Source organism: Chanos chanos, chromosome 1, assembly GCF_902362185.1.
Source record: "Chanos chanos chromosome 1, fChaCha1.1, whole genome shotgun sequence".
Lineage (NCBI taxonomy): Eukaryota > Metazoa > Chordata > Actinopteri > Gonorynchiformes > Chanidae > Chanos > Chanos chanos.
Genome location: NC_044495.1, coordinates 24,964,882 through 24,991,856, shown reverse-complemented (window position 1 = coordinate 24,991,856; position 26,975 = coordinate 24,964,882). Strand labels below are relative to the sequence as shown.

The window sequence follows — 26,975 nt, the reverse complement described above, 5'->3', positions numbered from 1 at the left end:
CATGTGCTATATGCTCTGTGAGAGACTGTGTGCCAAGGCTTTCTCAACAGAGCTGACTAAAAATGTTAGAGCACCACTTTAGTGATTGAACATCTTTAGTTGAAGGATAAAGGACACAACTCTGCTAATGAACTCAATCTCAACATATCTTGGACTTTCCAGCCAGGGAGCAAATGCTAACTGGATCATGTGACCATATAAGAGTAAGGACTATTTTTTTTTCTTGTGCAGTAAGAAATATGCTGGAAAGCGAAACCAATCAGTCTTGTGAATCAAGCACTGTCTTTTTGAACGATTTGGCAACTACTGAGACCACTTTGTTAGCACATAATCATCAACCCTCAGACACTGTGCTTCATGTAACTCCTTTATTTAAGAGGGACTTGACAGTAAATACTTTTCTAATTCTTTTCATTCCACTACATCTTCCAAATTAGACTTATAGATAGAAACAATCTTCTGAACTACAGAGAAAAAAATTACCTATAAATCCATTTCCACAAATCCAAAATGCATTTGATAATTAATAATCAGCTAATGGTGCAAATTCCACTGCTGAAGTAAGAGAAGAATTCAGCTGTTGTCAAGATGGGTGAGTGCATGGGTGTGGATGTTAATCAGATAGAGCTAGATCTGTGGCTGAATCCAGTTGTCTAGTTGTCCTCCCTCTCTCTCTCTCTCCTCTGTTTTCCACTCGACTGGTTGGCATGCTTACTCATGCTGGAGCCTGGGGGGAGGTAGCGTGCTTGGCGGATTATGTTGTACGCTAAGCACAGCCCAGGGCACTTCAGCCACGCTCTCCATGGATGATGTTTACTGTAACAGCAGAGCACTAGTGACAGCGTCTGCTCTATTCCAGGAAAGTGTGTTGCTCAGCCAATCAGCCATTACACACACAGAGGGTGCTCTTCTTCAAGCCAAGCTGTAGTCATCCATGTTCCTCATCAATCCAGAGTAATGTTAAGCAAACTATCCTTTGAGAATTGCACAGTCCGGAGGTTTTTAGTCCTATTCTGCTCAAACACACCTGATAAAGCTAACCAAGGCCTAGATGAGCTTTTCAAGTGAACTTCACTGGGGTTGGAATCAGTTCCTATAGGAGTACTGCCCTGTAAGAGGAGGGCACCCTACACTTCTTACACTTCAGTTTTCATTTTGCAAAACAATGTATGACAGTTTGACTTGATCATTTTGATAAAGAATGATGAAAACTTTTGATGAAAACGATTGTATGCAGAGCAATGCACACATGTAGCAAATGGCAAACAAATCCTTTTGTTTTTCACCATTCTACAATGCATTTCATAAGTTGCTTTTTATGTTAATTTATTTTGCATTTGCTTATCAAAGATGGTCAAGAATATCTGGTTCATGAAACTGAGTTATCATAATGACACTGTTGTTCTGACAAACTGATGCATAGCATGCACTTTGTGGAGAGATTGTTGGTGTACTTTTCAGATCCCTGTTTATTTATTGTTGTTGCATTTTAAGAAGAAGAAATGTTTTCATGAGAGAGAATACTCTCTCTCCCTCTACCTCTCTCTTTCTCTCTCTGTGCAAGTGTGTGTTTGTCCGTTTATCAAGAGTTTGATTGCTACAGCATTTTGTTTTGAAAGTTTTTCTAAGGCGACAGAGAAAATCAGCAATCATCAGAGTTATTTCTGTATGGCTGTTTATTTAGCTCAGTATACTTAATTTGAGAGAGGGACATTTTTGTCTTTTTTCCCCCCACACTATACAATTATGGTGTTTGCTTATTTACAAATTAAGTATTCAAAGTATTTAAGTGGGTACGCAGGAAACCAGGATCTCCAAACAAATAAACAAATTGGATAGGAAAAGTTGAGCAATTTTGTGTTTTTGAGACTTGAACCAGAATACACTGTTAACTACTTTTCTTGCACTGTGAAGTGCTGAAACATGAAAGTTATTTTGTCCTTAATGTTGTCCTTAACGACAGAAGTTCAACAACGTTGCGTTTTAAAGCGTTGCACAGCTTCAGTTTTACCCTATTTTATCACCGCTGTCACCTGTAAACGTTCAGCTTCAAACAGTCATGAATGGTTAATCTTGTTTCAATAACGGTACACAGTGTTTTGCTTCTAGCGTCAGGTCTCTCACCTTTCAATCTTGCATAAAGTGGCCTATTTGTCCCCCACGTTATTTTGACTTACTGAAAAATTAAAGACATATTTCTGTTCCTAAAGTAATTTCACAAAGAGATATTCACAAACAATGTTCGACGTCTCATGTTCAGCTGTAGGCTACTGTTGGAAAGCCTGTCAGAGAGCAATAAAGCGGGTAAAGAGGATAAACAAAACCAAATAAAATCACATCATCTACCATCCTTGCCCTCTAAGCCAGCAGCACCACCGTAGAGAGGCTTACTTAAAGCATCTTGCAATCGAAAGGGACTGCTGGTCATTTTCAGAGCGGAGTTCAAGAGTTCCACCGCTGAGCCGTGAAATGAAAAGTAGCAGCTGACGTAGCGCCGTTGCAGCAACAGAGCCTACGACCTGTATTGGGTGGGGGAGGGGTCGGCCCCACGTTGAGAGCCAATATCCGGCCCGCAAAAATATCTATATTTTACCACTAAAATCTTCGAGGACTGCTATTTTTCAAAAGTGAACGCTACAGTGAGAATGGTGACCCGTATCAAAAGAGGCTGGCAAAGGAACAACCATGAACACAATAGCCAACACTGGCAAAGCTTACAAGCGCTAGTTAAGTGAGGCTCCTTGAGAGTAGTGGAATACATAAAAATGCCTAATAGAGTGTGCTGAAGGCCAGTGAAGTCCATGAATAAATAACTTCCATATGCTCACATATGAATGGAATTGGATTTTGCGCTTCTAATGATGAAGCTACTTTTTTTGGACTGACTAAGCCTATTGCTTCGTCGTCGCTGTCCATGGTGCTGTATTACATTTTTCAGCGTATGTATTTCTTTCTCCTTTTATTTATTCAAACTTGATTCCTAATTTTATCCCCGTCGTCAAACCAACAGCTGGTTAAAATATGTCACTTGAATCAGTAAATTTGCAAGGGCCTCTGCCCCATTAATACACAAAATTGAAATCCGTTTCACATTCACTCTCAGCTCACATGCAGCTGCGACCAACCCACTTAGCTGCGCTGATTCGTTTTTCATCATCGCTGCTCATGTCCGTCTGAAGGCATATGCAGGAGACGCAACTCCTGATTGGTCTTCGCAGCGGCCCTGTGAGGGGCACCAGTTGAGGCGCTCCAATTGCTACGTGTTTTGTGAGCCTCGGAGGAGGGCGGATGACGGATAGGGAGGGGGAGGACAAATCCTTGAGCAAACGGAGTAAAGGGTGTCAGCCTGAAGAATGAAGAATGCGTTCGAGTAAAAACACCGCTTTGACACTCATAACCTGTTATATACTATTACAGTGTTTCCAACGATTTAACAGAAGTACAAGGTTTGACGGACAAAGTGATGATTGCTCTAGTTTGTACACAATTGGAAAAATAAATTGAATTGAGTTATTTTATTTATTTGCTTATACATGATTAGAAGATTGAGAGAAAATGTAGATCTTAAGAAGATTTACACATCAGCAAAAATAACAGAGAGAAATAATAAAATAGTGAAACATGTCTGATATATTGTTGACACGTGAACTTAACATTTGAGTATAGTGTGAGTGTGTGTGTGTGTGAAACTGAACAAGGGAAGCGGGACAGTGAGCGATAACAGCAGTGCTAAACCTTTTACTATGAGCTCTCAGAACCGTTATTATAACTGACCATGTTGATAAACTTAAGATACTGTGATGCATCTATTTGCATCTCTGTGCCTGGAGGGCATCGTGTTAATTTATATATGGGTATACCGAGGACAAAAGTAATGAGCAGACCAGGAGGAACTGCAGGGAGGAAGAGGGAGGGGTGCCTAAGCAAACCTAACCCCTCCTAAACTGTTCTCGAAGGCCAGCGTGCTTGTATACTTGCTGCCTGTACTGATGTCTGATGCAGAACTTAGCCACGACACTTAAAGCACTTTTTCTTTGCGAAGGCGACCCATTAGGCCTAACTGCCGACAACGGTAAAAAGTAACCAAAATTCTCTGAACAAATCAGTGATTAATAAGCCCGCACAAAGCTTACAATTTGTGTGAAAAATCTAGCTTGATCTAGTAGCCTATTTAGGAGGTTTGCAAGTACAATTGTGTAATCAGTAAGTAACACAATTCGTCCGGTATACTTTGTTCAGATTGACGATAATCGTATGTTTTAAGCATGGATCGTAAATCATTATGGGGAAAACACTGATAATAAGGTGCTAACCAATTATATAATAGAGAGATTTCCAGGGGGAAAACAGAGTAAAAATGTACTCGTATTTTCTCCCCATGACCCACAAATTTAATGTCAGTTTACATTTAACGTTCACTTTCTTGCATAGCTGTCCTTGTAATATTGTAGATTGCCCGCCTCTACATTTCCGGGAGTGCGCATGACTGAGTGTATGCTTGTATGTGACAGAGGGGGAGAGAAAGACAGACGAGGGGAGAGTTTTGTTCTTCTTTCACTGCTCCATCCGGGAACTTCCGAATTAGCATTGACAGCCGAAGCGCAACTTTCCCCAGGCAAAGTGAAATCAAGCCGCGGACTCGGACAAAATATAGTCCCCCAGATTCAACTCAAAATTTGCAAAAGTAAAGTAGATCGAAACATTAGATCGACTATATCTACGAGTTGTTGTTTTTGGAGTGGATATGTTCAAATGCTGGAATCTTTCCACCGTCTTTGAGACACTTTACTCGCTGGCGTAAAGTGAGTGATGAGTCTTGTACCCAGCAAAGAAGCGAGAACTTGCTTTGCAGCCTGAGTAGTTCTTCTTTCGATTGTTATTGTCGCTTTTTAAAATACTCTCATTTTGCGGAAACTTCTCCTTGATTGCATCGAAAGTAGAAGAAAAGTGCTTTAGAAGTCGGAACATGGAACTACAAGGCCCTCAAGAGGCGTTGAAAGTAGAAATCCCATGTCATCAGGTAAATGAAACATCGCATTATTCTACCTTATTGGTTTTTTGAGCGAGTGTTAGCTAGAGGAGAAAATCTGATGGGATCAAACGTTAGAGGTTAGCATTCCGAGGAAATAAGTGGTGTATAAACATCGTACTTCAATGTCTGGTGACGCCATAGCATGCACTTTGTGGAGAGATTGTTGGTGTACTTTTCAGAGTACTTTCGTATTGTCGTTCTTCTTTTTAGGGCAACAAGGATTTGGAATAATAATGCGGTGGTTTTGTGTAGCGATCAGAACGAGACTTGAATATTTATGAGGTGCAAGAAACTGTCTAGCTGTGTATGCTCACTGCTTTGTTCCTCCCTAACATAGTAACTTGAAACACTTTTTGTAATACATCTTTCGTTCTTTTCTCTGTTTAGAAACTAGTTGCACAGATGAAGCAAGACCCACAGGTAAATGTTTATTTCTAAACCATTGTGGTCGTCTCGAAAATAAGGCAGTTACAATGGGAGTGTGCGAGAAACTTTATCAGCATTAATCTCATCTTGTTTCCTTTACTCCTTGTACTTAGCGACGTTTTTCCTGGTTTGTCCCCAATGTGACTTTGCTAGAAACCGCTATATCCTTTCAGTTTACGTTTTGTCACTGCCAACATTGCTATTTTGGTTCTTTTAGTACACTATTTTTACACTCATCGTATTTTGTTCAATTATAGGACGGAGAGCTTAAGAAACAGCTACACGAAAGGCAAAGCAGAATAACAGCCCTAAGCGAAAAACAAGTAAGATTTCATGAATATTTCCTTAATGGTAAATTATTAGGGATTATTTTTCATGTCACGGCTTAGCCTTGTATTGTGTCAGACGTTATGTTAAGAGCAAATTCGCCTTTTCGACTGGTTTGAAAGTGTTGGAATCCATGGTGGTCTTTTTTTAGTGAAGTAATCGGACTTTAGAAGTGCCTCACCTACAAAGCGAATTGGTCTGGACACTCTAAGTTGTGTAACATGAAATGTTGAAAAATTTAGCGTCCATTTTGAGTAGGTCGACATGTTTCTGGAGAGTAATAAAGGATGCTTCCAAGTAGCCGGCGTTGACTTTTTGATGTCTTGCATCAAATAGTTACGATTCAACACAAAGAGAATCGATTTGTCCTTGATATTAAGTTAATTGTATCCGAATCGACTTATTCGGTACTTTATTGCCAATGTTAAGGTATTATTTCCACTCGGTCACATGACGACGTGGTAGCATTTGATTCGATCTCAGCAGTACACTTTCACTTTTTACAATCTCGAATCAAACGGTGTTGCAAGATTAACTTTTTTGAATCGTGTTAAATGAACGAATGAATTTAGTTCTTACAAGGATACTCTTATTCTCAGAGAACAAGTGCATACAGTTGATAATTTAGGAGATCTTCCGCCTCGGAGAGAGGAGCTATTTTTCAGCACCACGAACAGATGTCATAGAACGCTTAAAGTCACAATCCTGATTCTACAGTGTCTAGCTCAATTTATGAAGTTATGCGAGAAACAGTACGGCCAAATTAAATGACTCATCGCATAAACTGAGTATATCAACGTTGTCGGAGTCATGTTAGTCATTGTTTGAACCGATTTGCTTTTCCTTAAGTTAAATCGATCGTGTTTCCTTTGGAATGCAGTTTTCAGCACTTGGAACAGCGCCTTGATTTTTGCCCTCCGCAATTAAACGTGTTTCAAATCCCAAACGAAACTGGTTTATATAACGCCATCACAATGTGTGCTTTTGCTGTTGTGCAGTATACAAGGGGTAGTTTGCTGATGTTTGACCGCTATTTGTTGTAATGTTTTTGTAAACGCTTCAGTTTGATAGTGGAAGCTTCCATTTTGTGTGAGAAGGGGTGTTGGTTTCTTCCTAACATGGAGAAAAAGTCTGCAGAGTTTCGTGGTGGGGGATGGGTCTCATTCATGCCGAACATTACCATTTTGATTGCTTTGATGCTGTTTTTGGAGGAGGGGGAGGGGAGGGAGGTAGAAAGAGAGAAAACCCGAGTCAGCACAGCGCAGGGGATATTTAATCACCAGACCTTACAGATTCTGTTCTTTTTGCTTGCAAAATGATCTCCACTTTTCTCGACTCTAACGTTTCTGCTATGTAGTAAGCAAGTTGTTTTCCACGTAATGATATCCTCCACTTTGAAATTTCGAGGTTACTCACGTAGCACCTGAAGAATACAGATGGCTCTGTTGATTTTACTTCCGTTTAACTACATACGTATTTATAAAAGGAAAATGAACAACAATATGTTGTGAAACATTGTCAGCTGATATAACTGATATATAGTACATGTTTTGGCATGACGTAGTATTGCCAGTTTGGTAATTTCAAGGTAGGGCAAATTATTTTGGAGTAAACAAAGGCAAGCAATCAAAACATTGTAAAAGATAAGCTGTTACACAATGACTACTTTATCTATTTTAAATTCTGAAAACAGCAGTAGGCCTACATGTGAGCCATACATCAGTTTGGTTTGGCTCAAGATTGAAATGACTTAGTAGGCAAAAGAAAGGGGATTTTATTGTCATGTGAAATTGTGGTATTTATGCCAGTCGTAAAACTTGTACGTAGTGACCTTCAAGATTGTTCAGTGTCAATTTTTTCAATTTCTTTGTAAATTGATTTAAAAATGCATATGCAGTCAAAGGAACAGTTGTGATTACATCTGATCTGGAGAGCAAGGTTTATAAGTTCTCACTTGAAAAAGTTTCAGGCCAATTTTTTTTTGTTCTTTTTTTGCTCTAGTTGATTCGTCGTCCCTAATCCAAAGTGCATGTAAGGCTGCAGTACTACATCTCTCTCATTATGAGATAATGCATAGTGTCTATATAGACTGTTCAAGAATAAACTTAATGTAAAATGATGACTTTTACTATGTTTATTTAGGAGGAGAAAACCAAAAATAGAGTTAGTTGTATTTAAGAGGGCATAGATTGAAGTGATCAAAGAATGTTTCCATTGCTGTATGCAGAGACAAAAAATAGCCTTTGCTTCTGTCTCAGCTCAGTAGGCATTTGGTACAGCCTTAACAACTTTGAAAAAAACATGTGCATTATCAAGAAGATTTCCCTGTTTGTAAGAAAAGAACAGCATGGATATTTGTTAAGACGAGGAACATTCTAACATGATTCCTTTACAACCTTGGAATCAATGTTTGGTACATATGTGCACAGTTCATTCTCAGGGAAAAGGATGAACACCTTTTGCTTGGTTTTCAGGAGTTATGCTGTTATCCTTGTATCTTCTTTTTATTACCTTGAAACTGTTCCTTGCAAGATCGATAGAAACAGAAGCCTACATAAAACTTCAGCACTATTGTGGGGAAAATAACCCCAGAATAAGTTCGACAGAAGTGCTTCATCTAACCTGCATCTGAGTAATTTTGCATTTCCCTTAGGGCAGACCACAGTGCTCTTTGCGTTCTGATTTCATTTATTTCATTATCAGTATAAAGGGATGAAGTATGGATTTTTTTTTTTTTTAAATATAAAGTGCAAAGATGCAGTAACATATTTTAGTTAAAGAAACATTTTGGTGGACAGATTTTCACAGCATTTTTAGTGCTCTTACTCCTTGTTGCATCACTGAAGCAGTTATAAATTCCTCGGAAGTGTTGAACTCAGGCAGCTTTTATGTCTGTTATAGTTTTCTAAGTACAAACTTGTTCTTCTCATCTTCACTGTTGGTTACAGCAATTTTTAAAAATAGCTCTTCCCTGCAGTTAACAACTTTCGGCATATTTCACCATAACTTGCCGTGTAGCCTATGTCTGTCTCACTCCACTTAATTGCGATTAGTGTCTAGAATAGCTGCTTTGAGCTGCATTTATTTGTTTCTCCTTTGAAATGTGCAGAAACATTCTTATAATTTCAAGGGGATTACTTCCATTACTTAATACGAATCTATAACTTACCCACATTCTTGTAGAGTCAATTGAATAGAGCTGGTCTAAGATAAGAAGCAGTTTCTAGAAATAGGATTGTACACAAGTGCAAATAAACAAGCAAATTTCACAGTAAACAAAAAAAAAAAAAGTTTGGAGAGAGAGAGAGAGAGAGAGAGAGAGAAAGGGAACTGGGGAAACACAGAGCTTTGAACCGAACTGAGTTAAAAATAGAGAAAGAAAGAAAGGAACAGAAGCAACGTAAAGAGACTAAAAATATGTTCTTGCTATATCAGGAATGTGTGTTTAAGAAGAAGACAAGCAGAGAAATGCATATCACAGTTTGCTATATCTTTTCTAGAAAACATTTTAGCATCTCAGGAGTAATTTGGCTGTATTAGTATACTGGGTTGAAAACAGCCTGGTGCACATAGTTATTGGATAGGTCTAATTCACCTGACTGTTAGAGAGCCAGTGATTGGAAGAAGTTGAGGTGGGATGGAACCAGGGGTGGGCATGATAGAGTCATTGTGTGACCCCAATATCTTTTCCCATAATCTGAGCCATGCAATTAAATGCAGTTAATTGGTTACATTATGTCTGGTTCCATGTTTATTTGTCATCATGGGCCTAAAGCCAGCTTCATCTGACAAAGTAGTCCAACGCAACAGAAGGGAGCTTTTACCCATGCAGAACACCACTTCTCCACACTGCATTTTGTAAAAGCATTGTTGTTAGTTGTCCCTCACTGTTCAGGCTCACAACCATCCATGATTTCCAGAACTGTAATGCTTGAGAAAAGAAGTAGGCTACTATGCTAAAGATGAATGGTTCTAAACTTTAGTGTTAGCTGTAGATGACCACAAAACAACATCTTTTCACAAACAGAAGCACACGCACGCGCTAGACATTCAAGTTAGAGGTTGATCCAAAATTTTTGAAATGAGTAGACTACATCCAGTGTATGAGTGGAGCTGAATTCTTTTCACCACTCTGGATAATTTGTAAAGATGGTTATTTTGGGCTAAATGTCCAGGTCAGTGGCAGGAACCATTATCTGAACAGTTTGGATGTGTGTTGGGTTTTATAGCCTGGCTCAATGGCTTGGGGAGAAAAAGCCTGAAGTCAGGATTGTGGGTAATATGGCTCAGGTCCTTTGGGACCAGGGCTTGAGTACCCTCCAGCTGCTGATAGGAGCCATGTCTGAATGGCAGCTTGGGTTGGGTGAAAGGTTAGGAGTTAACCTAACCGAGGACAGTCACATAATGGCTCTGCTTTTGACTAGTGGTTCATAAATGGAAAGGATGTGGGAGGAGCCTGGAGTATCCAGTGACATGGGCTTTACTGGTTCCTCATTAGGGTTTTTTATTGGGTCCAAGAGGTGCATGGCTTTATACAGTCACTGTTTATAGTTCACTGTTGGAATGTAAAATGGTCTTCTGCATTCCCTAATGCAACTCAAATGCTGTTTGAGACACTCAGTGCACCATGAAGGTGGGTAAACCATTGGATTTGGGCCCTCTTAAAGAACTCTATGATCAGTAGGATGAACTGATCCTTCTGTAGTGCAGGACACAGTAGGTGATACTTATTAGTGAACATATCTTTTCGGTTGCAAAAAAAAAAAAGAAAATCCTATTAGAGAATGTGAATGAGGTTATCTCACATAGGGCTGGGCTTTTGAGGTTTAGCTGGAACACTAATATTTGGCTTGTGGTAACCAGTATTTCTTTTCTCTCTTGTCTGGAGTAAATGAATGCAAGAAATGATCCATTTCCTATTCTATTCTCTTTCTTTAACTTTGATTCAAAGCCAAGGATTGAACTGAAATTGAATAATTGATTGTTCTGGGGGTTCTGAAAGGTTTTGGGCTCTGGAGCATGGTAAGAATGATGCTATAGGAGATGGACTGCAGCTGTTGGTAAATTTCATAGCACACGTTTGTGTGGTGCTTATGCTCCCATTTACACACGAGGATGTTCTTTCTCTCTGATCAGGCAGATTTTTCAGTCTAACATCCTGGAAAAAGTCACCTGGGTGTCATCTTTAGAAAAACTAGCCTCACACCTGAAGAAAGCCAATTATAATAGATGTGTATGAAAGCCAGAGAAGACCTGTACCACCATGGTTTGGGTCCTGGTGCTCTATCCAAGCTTAAAAGTAGGAATATCATCTGGAGGTGGGAGCTGTGGCTACACATGAGAGACCTTCTTGGGAAGTTAGGGGTAAGTAAAGGGCACGCAAATGTCACTATAGAGTTGTAGTGGATGCCTTTGGAAAATCTCACAGGACTGTAAATCTTTGTGCTTTTTCCCCCCATGCACTTCAGGCCATGTGAATCCCCCTTTGTTTCACAATTCCTTTTAATCACAGAGTTGGAGAGGCCCTGCTAAAGTTTCTGAGCTTAATTAAGAGCCCTATGTCAGAACTCTGGCATGACTCTTCCTTAGGGAGAATGCAGGCTCTGGAGCGAGAACAATGAGGCTCGTCAGGGAGGGGTACACTGTCTGTCCAACATCTCCCTTCTACCTTCCTCTTGGCTTAGGCTTGTAGAATACAAATCTCCACAGACTAGGACAGCAGTAGTCATTAGCAAGGGTGCAAAGATGCATTTGGGACATATTCACTGTGAGTGAAAGGTCATTCTTGCAGTAAATTAAAGGGCAAACATATGCAGATAAGCATAGCAAATGTAGACAGTTAAGGGGAAAAAACATCAAGACTGATGTTATGCAAAACTATTTTTGGAATAGTTAATTATCGGATAATCTCCCAAACAAGTTGCAGGCACTCGTTCCAAACACTGTGCTCTTGTTCTAATGGTGATAGAGACTCAGTCTCTTTTCTGTTTCACTCTTTGTAACGGCTGGTTATTATTGTGCAGCAGTCATTTCCAGGGAGTCATATAAAAGTGCTGATGTGGTCTTGCTGGCAGGCGGAGAGAGAGGGAGAAAGAGAGAGAAAGAAAGGCTAAAGTGAATTAACCCATGTTGACTGCCATGCCTCCCCCCCCCTCTCTTTCTCTCTCTCTTTCTCTCTCTCTCTCTCTCTCTCTCTCTCTCTCTCTCTCTCTCACACACACACACACACACACACTCACACACACACACAGCTAAGGTATGTACAGATTAACACTGTCTATTCAAAAACTTTCTCATTTCAAAATGGGCTCCATTTCTGATAATTCAGGTTTACCACAGAGGGTGAGTATCCTGGTGCAACTGAGTGAAAAATCAGGCTATGAATTGCCATTGTAAGAGACCTATTAGTCTATACCATAAATAGGAAGATAAAGTGTAGCCTATATACCACTTAAAAAGGAACTGGAGGGTTTGATACTATGCATACTAATTGGTATTTATTTATATGTAGTAGATCAGCCTGAGAAAATGCCACTCTGTTACAATTGCACATGCAACATCAAGGGAGAGCGCAGTATACGAAAAGCCCGCGTAAGGATAAGTACTGCACTGACTCTGGAGGAAAATGAATGAGCTGTTGTTTGAATTCTTTTTGAATGATCTCAGTGACTATGTTGGAATGATAAATTGGTTTTGTTGATGGAAAAACAGTGGATTTTTCAACTTGGATACTTGTTTAGATTATTTGTTAGTGAATTTAAGGTTAAATACACGTAAATGGTGCTAACTGTTGCAGTAGAGTGTGGTCTCAGACATAGGCTGCGTCTGAAATGGCATGCTAGTGTACTGCATACTGCATACTGGCCCAGTATACACTGTGTACTGCACACTATTCCACATGCTAGTATACACTATGGTACGCAATTATGAGAACTTTCCTGTAGTGTACTACACGTTGGCTATCGGTTGGGCTACCTGTTCTGTTAAAATCGAACAACATATGACTACCACAAATATCTATCAAAAGTAGCCCTATAAGAAAGCGTATGAAGACTTATTACACCAAAGTATGCAACTGATGCATTTATATTCGGAACTGCAGCTGCAGTTGAAGTTGAGGCCGCTTCTGTCGCTCTCTGCCATGTTTTTTGAATTTTCTGACAGTTGGAAATCACCGCGTTGCTTCATGGGATGCAGTACCCGACAAAGTGAGCTCCGGTTGTATACTGCAAATTTTCGCCAGAGTAGTACATCATCCGGGTAACTGTCGTGTACTGCAAAATTTTTATTTTTCACGTACTGCATACTACTTACTACTTTTACTTCAAGATAAGTATGTGAGTAGTATGTAGTATGCCATTTCGGACACAGCCATAGTCACAGTTGTCATGCCATTTGGATTTAATTCTGTTCAGCTGGACAACAAGAGGGGGCGGGGGGAGAGCTAGAGCAAAGCTTAACTAGAAAGGTTAAGGAAAAAGATTGTTTGTCTAAAAGCAGAGCAAGTACAGATAATGTTTACACTACCCATATATCCTGTCTCCATACCTGTTAATGTTTGCTTTGCAATAATTTCAGCAATAACGGAGTGAGAACAGAATATTACCATGATGTCAGATTGTGCAGGATGTGTCTGATATCCTCTTTCACCTTGGTCAACACAAATTTTGTAAATTTTCAACCCCTTTTACAAGCTAAATGTTTAGGAGGAACTCACAGAGTAAACAAAGTGATCCTCAAAAGGAATAAGAATTTGGAAGACAAAAGAGAACGTGTAGTTGTCAGCTATTGGTTTTTAGATGTTTTATGAATAGCACAAGAACAGAAAACAAAAATCAGAAAGCTCTTCCTTTTTCTTTACCGACTTGGCAAGGTAAGTGAGGTAAGACTGTCCCTCAACATTGACACATATTCTGGATCTCTCTACGGGGAGAAAGGAAGTATGCTCAAGGGACAGAAAGACTCGATTTTCATATTTACAAAGCTTTGAAAATTACCATAGTAATTTCAAATATGTCTGTGTGTCTCCAGTGTCATGTTTGCTATTCATTTGAAGTTGAATTTATTTTTCGGTGTTCAAAGATTTATTTATTTACGTGTCACGTATATTTCTATATATTTTACATGGCATTTGTAAATAATCCAAGAATATTTTTTTTTTCTTTACATCATGATATAAACGTGACTTGTAATGTAATTGCTCCAGTGTTTGCGTGGCTTGTTATCTGGTGATAGTATATTTCTTTTTTTCCCCTTTCTTTAGTATTCAGTACACATATGATCAATAATGGTTGTAGAACTGATATTGCGCAAGGCTTATACAGACTTCATTTACAGGGCTGCCAGTTTCCAGTGGCAACAAATTGTAATACCACAGATATCAATACTGAAATTTCACTCGGGCAAAAGTTCACAACAGTCTATAGTCTCTCTGTTCGAAATGTACATGAAAACCTGGACACGTAGTACATTGAAATTGATGCACGAGCAGGGACTCGTGATACTGAATACTTTAATCGGCAGTCCAGAGAGGAATTTTGAAGGTTGTGCTGTCTCTAATACTTACATGTTTACCAGATAGGTCAGTCCCTCCGTATGTGATATTTAATGATGTTAGGTTTAAATAGTGCCCAGAATTGTACACTTCTTCCCGTTATCATAGAGGCGTGACAAAAGCTGTGTGACCATGCTCTCCAGTGAGGCCAGTGGAACCCAAACAAGTTCATTCAGATGTTGGCTGTGAATGAGCATACGTCATCTTTTTTCACAGCGCCCATGTGCTAGCATTTTTTTTGTTTTGGTTTTGTGGATAATTTTTAATACTACCTGTGTAGTGGAGCAATGTACTCCATTACATTGAGAGGCTCATGTGCCAAGCAGGTCAAAGTCATTTATTCTGTTATTTCTTCCTTTGCAGTTCTGCATTTCTCTCTGACAGCTTACCAGCCCATAGGCAGCAGCTGACTCGAAACCTATTCACTGACTTCAGCCCAACCAGTGTTTTTCTTTTTGGGGTTATGGTAGCATTATTGCATTCCTAAACACATATGTGAATGTGGTCATGCAAAACAGAGCAGTGTACTGGACAAACTCACAAGGCATCAGCATGTCATTATAGGACACACTTCTGTAAAACCATTTTATTTTACTTGAGCCAAACTTCTCTTCCATCCTCAATAGCAACCCCCACAAGAAGGAACATATAAATACATGAATGTACGAATGAATAAACAGAATTAGCACTGTGGCTAATCCTGTGATTGGAATAAATTGTTTTTGGAAAGGTAGGAATGAAATGATCATCAGAATGCCAGATACGGCACTGATAAAGGAAAACACATTTAGATGACGGGCTATATCAACTTTTCTTTGAAAATATTGGGTCATCTTCCTATGCTGATAATCCAGTTCACCCACAGTCCTCTGACTGGGGAACAGGACATCTGTGGTCAGCAGATTAGCAGCCGACACTAGCGCCGCGCACTGTCAGCAGTGAGGCCTGGCCAAAGGAGACACTTTTTCATCAAACACACAGCCTTTCATTCCACGCGGTCTGTTTTCTCAGCATTCTTACGAGATTGTGTTGACAGTAACCAAGGCAGCGGTATTCGAAAGACATTCTTTGCGCAAGTGTGGAAGTTGGAATCTCTCTTTGAGGCGTGAACAAGGTCTTAACTGCCTCTGACTTAATCTTTTAAACAAATTTAGCTGAGGGTGACTTTTTCTCTCATTAACTATTCATTTCCCCCCTCTCTACTATTTGCTTTTCCCTTTAATAGGCACTGGAGTCAAGGCACATAGATTTCGTGTATTCTTGAAAGTAGTATTTATACTGCAGGATGAGAAATGGGTAGATGGTATCAGATGTGATGTCGTCTGTGTTGGTTGAATGTTTAATTAAAGGGAGCTGTTTAGAACACTACACATCTGATTCAATTAGGGGCAGGCTGAGAGGAGCTTGTGAAGTTGCTTGCTGTGCTGGTAACCCAGTTCCTCTACAGCTGTCTGAGTCTGAGAGCACAGTGGTCAGCATTCTGCTGCCTGATTTGGACACAGTGTGTGACTGGACAAGCAAGATAACTTCATAACCAGAGTGTGGAGGATAAAGTTTGGCAAAAAGGTAGTTTTATAGTTTTCTGTGTGTGTGTGTATATATATATATATGATATGGAAATGCAGCCATGTGTGGGGCCACAAGAGGAACTGTAATGGGATACTGGGATTAGATGGTTCTGCAGTTACATTCAGAAATGGAACTAAAAAAAAAAAAAATGGAAATATGAAAAAGGGAATCTTAACCCTCCATGCTTTAATGGGTGTCTGTGGAATGACAGCCACTTTCACTGTTGGTAAGAGGGTAACAAGGTAACAAGATTAGATCATGTTATCTGACCTATAGGATTACTGAATTAGAACAAGCTAACACTTGCAAGGATGACTTCATCAGTCTGCCCACTATCCCTCCCCACCTTCCTTCCCTCTCTTCTCTCCCTCCTTCTGCACAAGGCAAAGCCCTCAGAGGAATAGAGGGGGAAGAATCCATTTCTTGCACAATTGAGTTGAAAAATAATCACAAGTTGAACTGTCACACACCAGTATATTATGACCTGCAAAGATTCTGAGATGAACCAGAGGTGTGAGGTTTGAAAAAGAAACTATCAGTGCACAGAAGAGAGCTCTCATGGAGTAATTAAAATGAGCTACGCCTGCCTGGCCTCAGAACTAATGATTATCGTTGCCATAGTCTGGGTACATGTAGAAACCCCCAGAGTCAGCACTTTTTAATAATGTGACCCATGATCGGTCATGTCAGTGTAAAAGTTTATGATTAATTGTGAATATAGTTAATCAAATACTACATAATTTACAGAAAGGTTACAACATACATGGACTAGAATTCCGTTTGAATTGTGAAGAAGGGTCTGTAATAAAAGCCTTCCACAGAAAAGGAAATTATTAATTGATTAGCCAGTGTTATTAAGACTTACCTTAAAGCAAACTAAGAAACCTTAGGGCTTACTGAGATCATCAGAACATTCAGGGCATCTTCTTTCTCTGAGAATCTCTGAAGTACTCTTATTGGTCCTTTACTTAGCCTTGCTTCCTCCCTCCATTGCTCCTGAGTACTTGGATGAGGAAGTGGTTATCAAGGATTTTCTCTCTACAGCTGCAGACAGTAGACTCACATTTTAGAAACAGAGATGTCACAAAGAGTGAAATATAGTCCTGCATAAGCTGAACTAACATGTAACATAAACATGTAATGATGTGGGTCACAACTTATGTTAAGTCAAAGAGAAGTTTTATACATATTAAATTACTTGGCTGAAAGGTTTTATGTACATGTTTAAGCCGCTAATTTGGACCAATCCCAGGTTTAGTACGGACCAAATTTACATGGATGACAAGCTCATCAGTGGCTCACTTTTTGTTTTGGTCTGTAACTGGAATGTATAACTACTGCTGTGTTGTCACAAACACATACTATGCATGTGAGTAGAACTGACTCAACAATAAAGGTCAGTATAGCTAATAGCAAGAACAGTGTGGGTAGAACAGAGCTTGAATAGCACTAGCCTTTTAGAATGATGTTATATAAATGCTACTGTCAGTAGACTGGAACTACAGATGGAGGTTCAGCTGGGTGTTTAAAGGAGTCCTGCACCAAGGCGCAACCTTTCTCTCCCACTTTATTTACATATACCTCTAGGCCAATATTTCACAATGTTTGGCTGTTTATACATTATTGAAATACATTACTGAGGCTCTGCAACCCAAACCTAAAAGGGAAAAAAAACAGACTCTTAAAAGGAACTAGGGGCCTGCTTGTTCTCAGCTTCAAAGACCCTTTAAATATTGATCAGAAGTGGTTGTACCTCAAGTGTGTTTCTAACAGGGGTAATTTTTACTGGGCTGTCATCAGAAAATGATTTATATTTATGCCAAAATATGTTAATATTGCCTTTAGTATCAGCAAGGCAGCTTGGCCACTTTTATTGGGTGACAGTGCCTTCTACATTCACAGGTTAGATATAAGGATATTTGAGCACACAGCACAGCACAAAACAAGAGCAGCAGATACTATTGTAATTCCATACTTGTGCAGGCATTTAACCAGTGCTGAACAATTCCTTTATCAAAGGTCAGAGAGGTAACTTTGCTAAAGAAGTGCTGACTCAGAGATAGAGGTATAATCCAAAAGCATTTCTCAAGTGTATGGGAGGAAACAGTTGTAGATACAACGAACTGTCAGATGTTTTATGAGTGTAACAATGGAACAAGCTCAAGGGTGCCATTCCAGCAACATGCTTGAGGTCTTAGTCTTCCTCACTGTGGGCATTTAATTCATTGACGTGTAATCCACAATTATATAATTTGTCATTTTTTGCTGTGTGCAGAGTGGTTGTGTGACAGTCCACAGCACTAATTGTTATTGCCAGATTAGCCTATGACTTTTTTTCTTGATCAGATAAAGCTTATTTCTTTTGTAATGTAGGGTAAAACAGACTTGAATCTCTAAACGTGCACGTGCAAAAGTTATTCAAGGTGGAAAAGAGTCATTTGAAGATAAAGGAAAGCTGGTCTGCCTACTAGCTTAATTGATTTTTAAGCGTCCCCTGCTTTCAGTCTTTTAAGGACTCTTTTTTACCCTGAAATGTTAGTCAATAATGTCAAATTTGCCAAGAGAGAGAATAAAGCATGTAGGGATACTATATAAGTGGCTCACAGAAGATGAGGTGGATATGGTGGTATTGGAGTGATTACTGTGGTTGGAGAGGTGTGAGAGCTCCAGACAGGCACACTTAGGGCTGGAATGGCATAGAACCCATGGGGGGGATGCTGGCCTTGTTTGTGCTAAGGCCCGTAGGGAGTTGTCCTGGTTTACTAAACCCTCTCTCTCCTCCACCAAACAGTGAGGGAGAGGTACAGCATGTTGGTAATTCATTATGTTTTGGTCCAGTGTGACATAGCTTAGGAGAAACCCATATAGGTGCAACAAGGCCTATCCACATTGGGCTGTTGCCTCATTACAGCATATCAGACAGTGCCAAAATGAATACCATGAACATCTTTAACCACCACAGGTAATAGAACTGGGTGTTGCAAAGCACAATAATAGGTCTTCACATTGTGGAAATCAGCTCTTGTCTCTAGTTGTGTTATTGCATTGGTACTATTGCATGACGCTGTCCAACAAATTTCATATCTTGCAAGAGTAATCCAAAAGTGCAGGGCAGAAGTTTAAATCTTAGAAACAGTATCGCTGTTTAAAATCCACACCAGAGGACCTAGTCTCTCAAAAGAATATGGTGCAATGAGCTGATGACTTTGATTTTGGATCCACAATATTTACAGACTTGTGAATGCGGATGGTGTTGGTGGGGATCAGGTCGCTGTTAAGCTGTGATGAGCTGTCAGGTCTACGCCTCTGTTCGTCTAATCCCAGCCACCCTCTGAAATCTGATCTTTCACACAGATCTCTCCCTTAGCTCAAGGCATTGCTGCTTCAATGCCGATAATGCCTTTCTAGATTTGCGCCAAATAAAATCTTTCAAAATCCCTCTTAATCAAAGCACTGGTATCATAAACAGTGCCTTGGAAAATGGCCGGGGAGAGAATACATAATGGAACAAACACTAGCGAGGGATGTTCAACAGACTAGTTTATGTAGAAACCCGTTAGAGTGAAGCTATATTTGCAACCCCCTCTTGATACGCTTTCGTAATACTGATTATTTCTGGCTGGGATGTGATAAGGTGTCACACAATTATCACCGTCAGCAGCACATTTGGAGTATCTATCCAGGACATCTGTGAGCAGCTGTTTGAGGGTTCATCTGAAACATGACAGTAAAAATAGTAGTTTGCTGTATAGCATCTTTGGCACAATTCTTTCATACTACTTCAAAGGAAGCCCTGCATTTGCATCCCAGAATGTGCTATGCAAAGAATCTCATTCAGTGCATGACAAAGCAGTGATTTGCCTAGGAAAGCACTGAGACGACTCTTCTAATCTGTTTCCTTGAGGTAGTTAGAGGTTTTATGGTTAATAGTGTAGTCAGCTTTTCTTTTTAGGTTTTATATATTGACAGCGAAGCCTCAGTCTTTTTGGACAGACACATAGTGCTTCAGTTTATGATACTTATCAACATTATGGACTTCCTTTTTAGCAATGGGCAAATCACTTTTTCAGAGTCTAGATAGACAATATCCTAGATAGACAACGGCTTCTCCATCAATGTAATGAAAGAATCCACTCAAATACTCATGTCCACATCCTGTTTATATGGTAATGGTTCTTATGATTTATATGATGTTTATCCTCTATGAGTGGAATGAGGCTATGAGGTAAAAGCTGAAGCAAGAGTGACCATTTAAACTTTCAAGAGAAAGGACATCTGTGAATGCAGAGATTGTTAAAGTGTTTAACTAATGAATGAAAAGATGCCCATGGTCTCCAAAACTTGTCCTCTACTCGGGGGGGGGGGGGGGGGGGATCAGACATGGGAGTTGCTGCTAAGAAGGTGAATTTGAGATCTTGAGCATTTGATGTACCCACCTGAAAAACAAGGTTGATTATTACTCAGAGGACCCGGTTGATTTACCTTGAGTACGTGGTTTTCTCCAAATTGCTGTTAAACAAAATGTCACAAGGTAAAAACTATACAGCCAGGAGAATAGTATCTAATTAAGTCCTGGCGTTATCTATTTTGATTTTTCAGTGGAAGTAAGAATTTCAGATTTCTAATATATAGCTGGAGTGATTACGTTTTTAAAAGTTGAAAAGAGACATACAAAGTGTATGTAATCTGCTTGTGTAGACATGGACTCAAAACACTTCAAAACACTGTCCAGAGGTGAAAATACCTCTTCATCCCTCAGAATCCAGCCCGTCAACTCATTCTTCAGGAAGCCTGTGAAGACATTAAATCGAATGAGTGTGCTAAAGATCTGTCCTTTTGTGAGTGTGTTGTCTCAAAATGTAGCTATGCCTCTACTTTTATTCATGTGTCATTTCTGGGTTATTTTGACCTGTGAGTCATGTTTCAGCTGAAAAGGTTGAAACAACCTTGGCAAGAGCATTTTTGATAGTGGGATACAAACTCTGTGGGAACGTGTTCAGTTTAAAGAATTGGCAAACCAGACAAAACGTGGCTGTAGTAGATAAGTTGACTGCCCTTACAGTACAGCGGGGGGAGGGGCAGGTGGGGTTAGATGCTATTTCATTATGAGCGTTCTGTTGAAGCTCCCAAGTGGTGTGCACAGAAATAACATCATCCAGCGGATGTCCGACAACATCCGATACCTCTGTGGCTTTCCTTTGTACTCAAACTTCTTTTCACCGATTCTATGGAGAATAGGTACTCAACGTCTTAAAGAACATTCAGATTTTTTCCTTTTTTGACTGCCACAATATATTGTTCATAATAATCTCATCGAGGCTACATCAAGCACTAAACACGTTTTCATTGTTTAAGCACTTTGTGGGTAACTTGGTGATTTTCTTGTTTTTAAATTAAGGCTGTTAGTGCGGTCAGTGCTGCATCAGGTTATTGGCAACGTGGGATTTCGTCATGTTTCCGGTGCTTTTCTCTTTGAATCAGTCTCTCTTTCCCTGCTACAGCCTAGCAGCCAGAAGATGGCATGGTTCGTATGCAGTCTCCTCTCAAACTAGAGATCAGGCGGCCACACTATTAATAGCCCTGCTACGGTTTTAAACACGGTGCCAGGGAAAAAAAAAAACAGGAGAAATGGGAGGTAAAGTGACTCACTGTAAATAAACTGCTGTCTGCTTGGAGAGTGTTCTCAGCAGCCCTTAAAGGCATACACAGTCACAGACCAACACAGGGTACTTATCCCAGGGTTTGGGAAAGTTCTACTTCTACATTTCTGTTACACCCATCTAGAAGGACACATATTGAAATTATATGGCTAAACAATTGGCTACATAAGACATTAATTCAGTGCAGACACTCAGATAGTTACAGGGAAACAAACAGATATATATCAACATAGACTCTCTTTCCCATAGGCACTCGCAGTCCTGATTTTCTAGTAAATGCTGACTGCACAGGGTTCCTGTCAGAAACTGTTTTAGGTGAGATTAGTTCTGAGCGATGCCTGGTCTTCTCGGCTGGCGTGACTCTCAGTGAAACGTAGATGGAGAGGTGAACGTGAGCTGACATGCAGAGACTGCAGACTGTAGTGTGGAGAAGAGGCTCAGGGGAATAGGACAGTGGGATTTTTTTTTTTTAAGATGCTTTTCAGCCTTTCAGTGATGTGGATCCTGTTTATCTTTTCATGGCAATTTAACTGTCCTGACAGTATTTCAAAACATATCAACTTTTTTTTTTTTTTTTTTTCAAAATGATGTTCACCATGGAGCTGAGGGTGTAGTAGTGAAGCAGCTTGTCCATCTGTGCCAGATGTTTTAAATGCAGGCTGTTTTAAAGCCACATACAAAGGTATTACTTTACAGTTTTGAGTGTATATATAAAGTTATAAGAGTGCAATATACTGAGTACAGTTTAAATCCAGAATGAATATGTACTTCTATGAGCCCTATTATATCTCAGGAGTTTAATATATTTTCTGTTACAATCTTAAGTTGTTAAATGAGGAAATATAAATAAAAGAACAACCTTGATAAAAGGTAATCTTGTAGAAGGAATTATCCTTAAAGAAAAAAAAAAGCGCTCTGGAAACTGCCTTTTGCTGTGAGTGTTTCCTCTTTTAGATGTATGAATGAGAGATTTTCATATATATATTTTTTTTTTAATCTTTGTATTCTGTTAATGTTTCACCTACATTTTACAACAGTTAGGCTATCATTTCTCAGCTACTGGCAATGCTGCAAAAAACTACTGTCCATGGATGTTGGTAGTTTACCCTCTTAGGAGTACAGTTACCAGACAAGCACTTGGGGGATTCCGATCAAACAATGTCCGGGTCCTCATAGATCTTCCTCACAATAGATCCTCTGTATTATACTTACGTACTTAATTCAACCACATATTTAAATTGCAGTAGTCAATTTATGGGCAAAACACATTCACTGTGCTCAGTGATTATCCATAGTGACAGCATTCCTCCTATTTGGCAACTGAGCAAGGCCACGTCAAGTCACTCATACCTGGATAAAGGACCCTTATATTTATATTTATATTTATATATATATATATATATGTGTGTGTGTGTGTGTGTGTGTGTGTGTGTGTGTATATGTATGTATTAGCTTCAAAAAAGGTTACATTACATATTTTCTTAGCATGGCATTTCTATGTAGCACATAGAAGAATGGATGTTCGCAAAGTGAACAAACTGTGTGTGTGAGTGGGAGGTTTTTGGTTCGTGAAGGAAAGACAAAATGAGAGAAAGACAGATGGAAGAAGACAGCGAGTGAGATTGTCCTTGTACTGTCACTCAGGTGCGCAAGCACTAACAAAGAGACTCACAGTGTAATGAATGGGCCTTTAATTTGTTATGCAGTGACAAGGTCGCTGTGAGTGATGGGTGAAACACAGTGACTTTACCTGAACAGAAAGACAAGAGTGGAGAAAACAAGAAGTTAGACTAGTGTGTCAGCACTGCCTTTGCCTACTCGCAGTGCAACTTATTAGGTTTACCCTTGTCTAGGTTCACTGGTGGCCCTGTAGTGTGCAAAACTCACTCAGATTTACACTGCGGGCAGTATTTAGAGTCTCCATTCAGTGGGGTTAGGTTTGATGTGCTGGAGAGACTCAGCTGGTTTGTTCTCAGTGGAGGATTACTAAAATCTGTTTAGTGGATGGCTAGTCAAATCCCTCTTGATACTTAAGTTAAATTATCTACTTATGTAGTGACTTCTAGAAATTCAAGGCATTGAGTAGTGCTTTCCAGTAATGCCTAACAATTATGAGAAACAAGGTATTTTGGGATGCAGCTGACTTGTAGTAAAAATGTGAGACTATTACTCTTCCACTGTAGTTACTTAGCTAAGTGTGACCATTTTTTGTAATGCTTTGGAGAAACGGAAAGGTAGACAAACATCTGAGAAAATAAAAATAACTTCAATCAAGTAAAAGGATGAAGCACATTACAGAGTGCATTATACTTTATTCCTCGTAATATTGAACAACAAGCTAATAAGTGAAGATTTCAGATTTCACCCTACAGTGTTTATGATGCCACTGTGTATTTCCCCAAAGCTGCACCAGGCAGATTACCAGAGAGTTTTCAACCAGTATGGAGGTCAGCATCACATTAGTAATCAGAATGTCTTCACATCTCATCAGAACACTGAACAGTGAGTGAGCGTAAGAATGTGTCAGATTGTTAAAAAGTAAATAGAGTTAACAGCATGCTTTACTGTGATTAAAAATGATCAATCATAATTAAGAACTCGGTTTTAGGCCCTAATTATGGGTGGTTCTGTTTAATGAACTGTAGATTTGGTTGTAGGTGTCGTGTATTTTAATTAATTGTGGAAAAAATGCAATCATCGCAAGGTTTTCCAGTGATATATTTTCGTAGTTCTAAGCTAGACTCAAATTTGATGAAGAAGACTGCAGCAACTGGGTTTTCCACAAAGCTGTATATCCCAGTTAGCCTGATAACAAGTGGGAAAGATTTAAGGAACATGCTTTTTGCACAGTATTTACTTTTAAGTCAAGTTAAGCAGTTAAAAAGGTACTGGGTGGTCTAATGCTGCATTGCAATTCATAATATCTACATGCTTAGCCAACTGAGTAAAATTTCCTAGCACACACAAAATTGAAAACATTCCATTTTATTTTAATCACAGAAGTTAGTATGTGAACATCGACACCTCTGGAAAAAAAGAGTATTAAAAAATAGTGTATATGTGTGTATGTAACATACCGGAGGGTGGAACTACTGTGTGTACCAAGGCAACCAATCTGAGTGGGGCTTGGTAGTTTAAAGGTCACATACTGTTTATATACTGGCTTCTCGTCTCTGCAGAGAGGATAAGAGGCGATAGCATGGTGGGACTGGGAGGTAGCTTTTTAATAAACTCTATTGATCATTTCAACACAATATATAATACACAACATACAGTGGAATACAATACAGCTATTACAGCAAAGCTTCTCAGATACTACAAACTGAGAGGCATCCGTTTGTGCTCATTCTCAGTGCTACTGTTTTACAGATACGCATTTGATTTCCTTTTGTTTAGATTACGATTAAAACAACAACAACAACAAAAAAAAACCATCCAAGTTTGCTGCTTATGTATATGAAACTGAATAAATAAATACTCAAAACTGGCTTTCTTGCATAAATAAGGAAAGAATAGTAAACAATTAAACTGCCTCCCAAAAGCTCCTCCTTTTACAGATCTTAAATGTAAGTTAGATCCACGCAGCTGAAAATGGTAAGCTACAGGCCAAACAAACTTAAAGCTGCACATGCTCAGTAGATATAAATTGATAGCTGGCATTCAGCAGACATTGAATGAGAAAATGTTGCTGCCAGTATCTCAAATTCACAAGTCACGGGTATCAGAGTGGCGCCATGGAGGGAAAGGGTCTTACACCAGGATGTTTAAGCCAAGTTAAATCAGTAAGAAGTGAAAGAATTCTGGAGAAAACAGTATAACACACACTCTAAGATTTTACTCTTTTACTCTTGTGTTAAAATTCTAAGTATGGTTCCAGGAAAAAAAAAAAAAAAAGAAAGAAACTGTTGGAGCATTAAGTGTTTATGTCTCTACAGGAAGCACCGGCTCCTCACACTGTTCAGCTGTGACACAGACACCTCTAAAGCTATTTGTGACTGTGATTGAAGCAGAAACCATTACCAGTGAATAAACAGTTTATTTGCACTAGCACATCCGCTGAAAGTTGATTTTTTTTTTTCCCCCTCTCATTGTCTTCGCCGCTTGTGCTGTGACGTCTTGCAGATCAATCTGCTTTGCAACGAGTCCATGGCAACTGGAGATTTTTGTTTCAGAGTCAGGGACATTCGCTGAAAACTCTGGGGCTTGATTACATTCGGAGATTAATTCCAAATAGTGCACCAATGTCTTAATGGCTTTCTTGTCTGAGTCAGGGCTTTGATAAAGACGCACCAAACACACAGTCAGTTCGAATACATTGAATGCATTGAACAAAGGTAAATGATTAGCAAACAGTTCAGTAATCACTCAGTTACTGTGAAAACAAAAATCTTTTTTTCTTCCATGCTGTGGGACTAAAATCTTGTCATTTGTTGTTTGAAAATGATTGTGTTTTTAACTGTGGTGATAACTTTTTCAAAGGTTTGTATTTTACAGTTGTAAATGCATTCAAATTAATTTCATATTACTGCCTCTCTTATCGGAGGCTCCAGGAATGTAAACAAAGATAGAGACAAATGCCAAAAAAGCAATTAAAAATAAATGGGCTTTTGGACAGAATTGCCTAAGAGAAAGAGATAAAGGGACATGCCACTGTTACTGCCTCTTTTGCTGTTTGTTGTGGTTATTTTTGTTGTTGTTTCGACATTGTCTTTGGGGGTCCATTGGACTTAACAAGAGAAGTAACCTGATTTATTCCATTATGTTGAAGTGTAGCCCTCAGATAAAGGACAGTCATCCTCCTACAGGCAATAAACCAATTACCAACCTTCATAATGGCATGCAAATGTGGTAAACATGCATATACAGTATGTGTGCATGTCTGTGTGTGTTATCAATGTAAGCAATGCTGCATCATATTCATTTACATTGGCCTCTACCTTTGAGAGAGTCTAGAAATATAGTATGTATGGAAATGACTTACAGGTGCAATTAATCTTTAAAGATTCTGTGCAGACCACAAAGACCCCCCCCCCCCCCCCCACTGTGTAAGGATATGTAACTGACCAGAATGTCATCATAACATATACGCTCTGAACTTATTAAACATAGAACTTATCACCTGTCAGCTGGAACATGGAATCCATGCAGTTCTTTCAATGCAAAGAATTTTGGAAAGGAAATTTAAACTTCATTTTGGGGTTAGACACTATCACAAAATGGCTGCCAAGCTTCCCCTCCCTATTCACCAGTGGTCTCTCAGGCATTGTGTCTTCTCTGCCTTTGTTACCTCCAACCTAATGAAGAGTGCCTTGTAAATTTAATTGGCTGTTGCCATTGTAAACCAGGAGAAATGGTGGTGGAACCTGGTGTCAAAGCGTAAAAATAGGGAGCATGGCGTTGGGGGCCA

The 26,975-nt window shown here is 39.4% G+C and overlaps 1 protein-coding gene across 1 annotated transcript in view; it reads left to right on the top strand.

Annotated features, from left to right (window-relative positions):
- Positions 1–4,966: 4,966 nt before the first annotated feature.
- phf21b (PHD finger protein 21B) overlaps positions 4,967–26,975 on the top strand; it is a 55,211-nt gene continuing 33,202 nt past the window's right edge. The window contains exons 1-2 of the mRNA XM_030789322.1: positions 4,967–5,020; positions 5,716–5,781. Of these exons, the coding sequence (XP_030645182.1) occupies positions 4,967–5,020; positions 5,716–5,781 (120 nt within the window). The remainder of the gene's footprint in view (positions 5,021–5,715; positions 5,782–26,975) is intronic.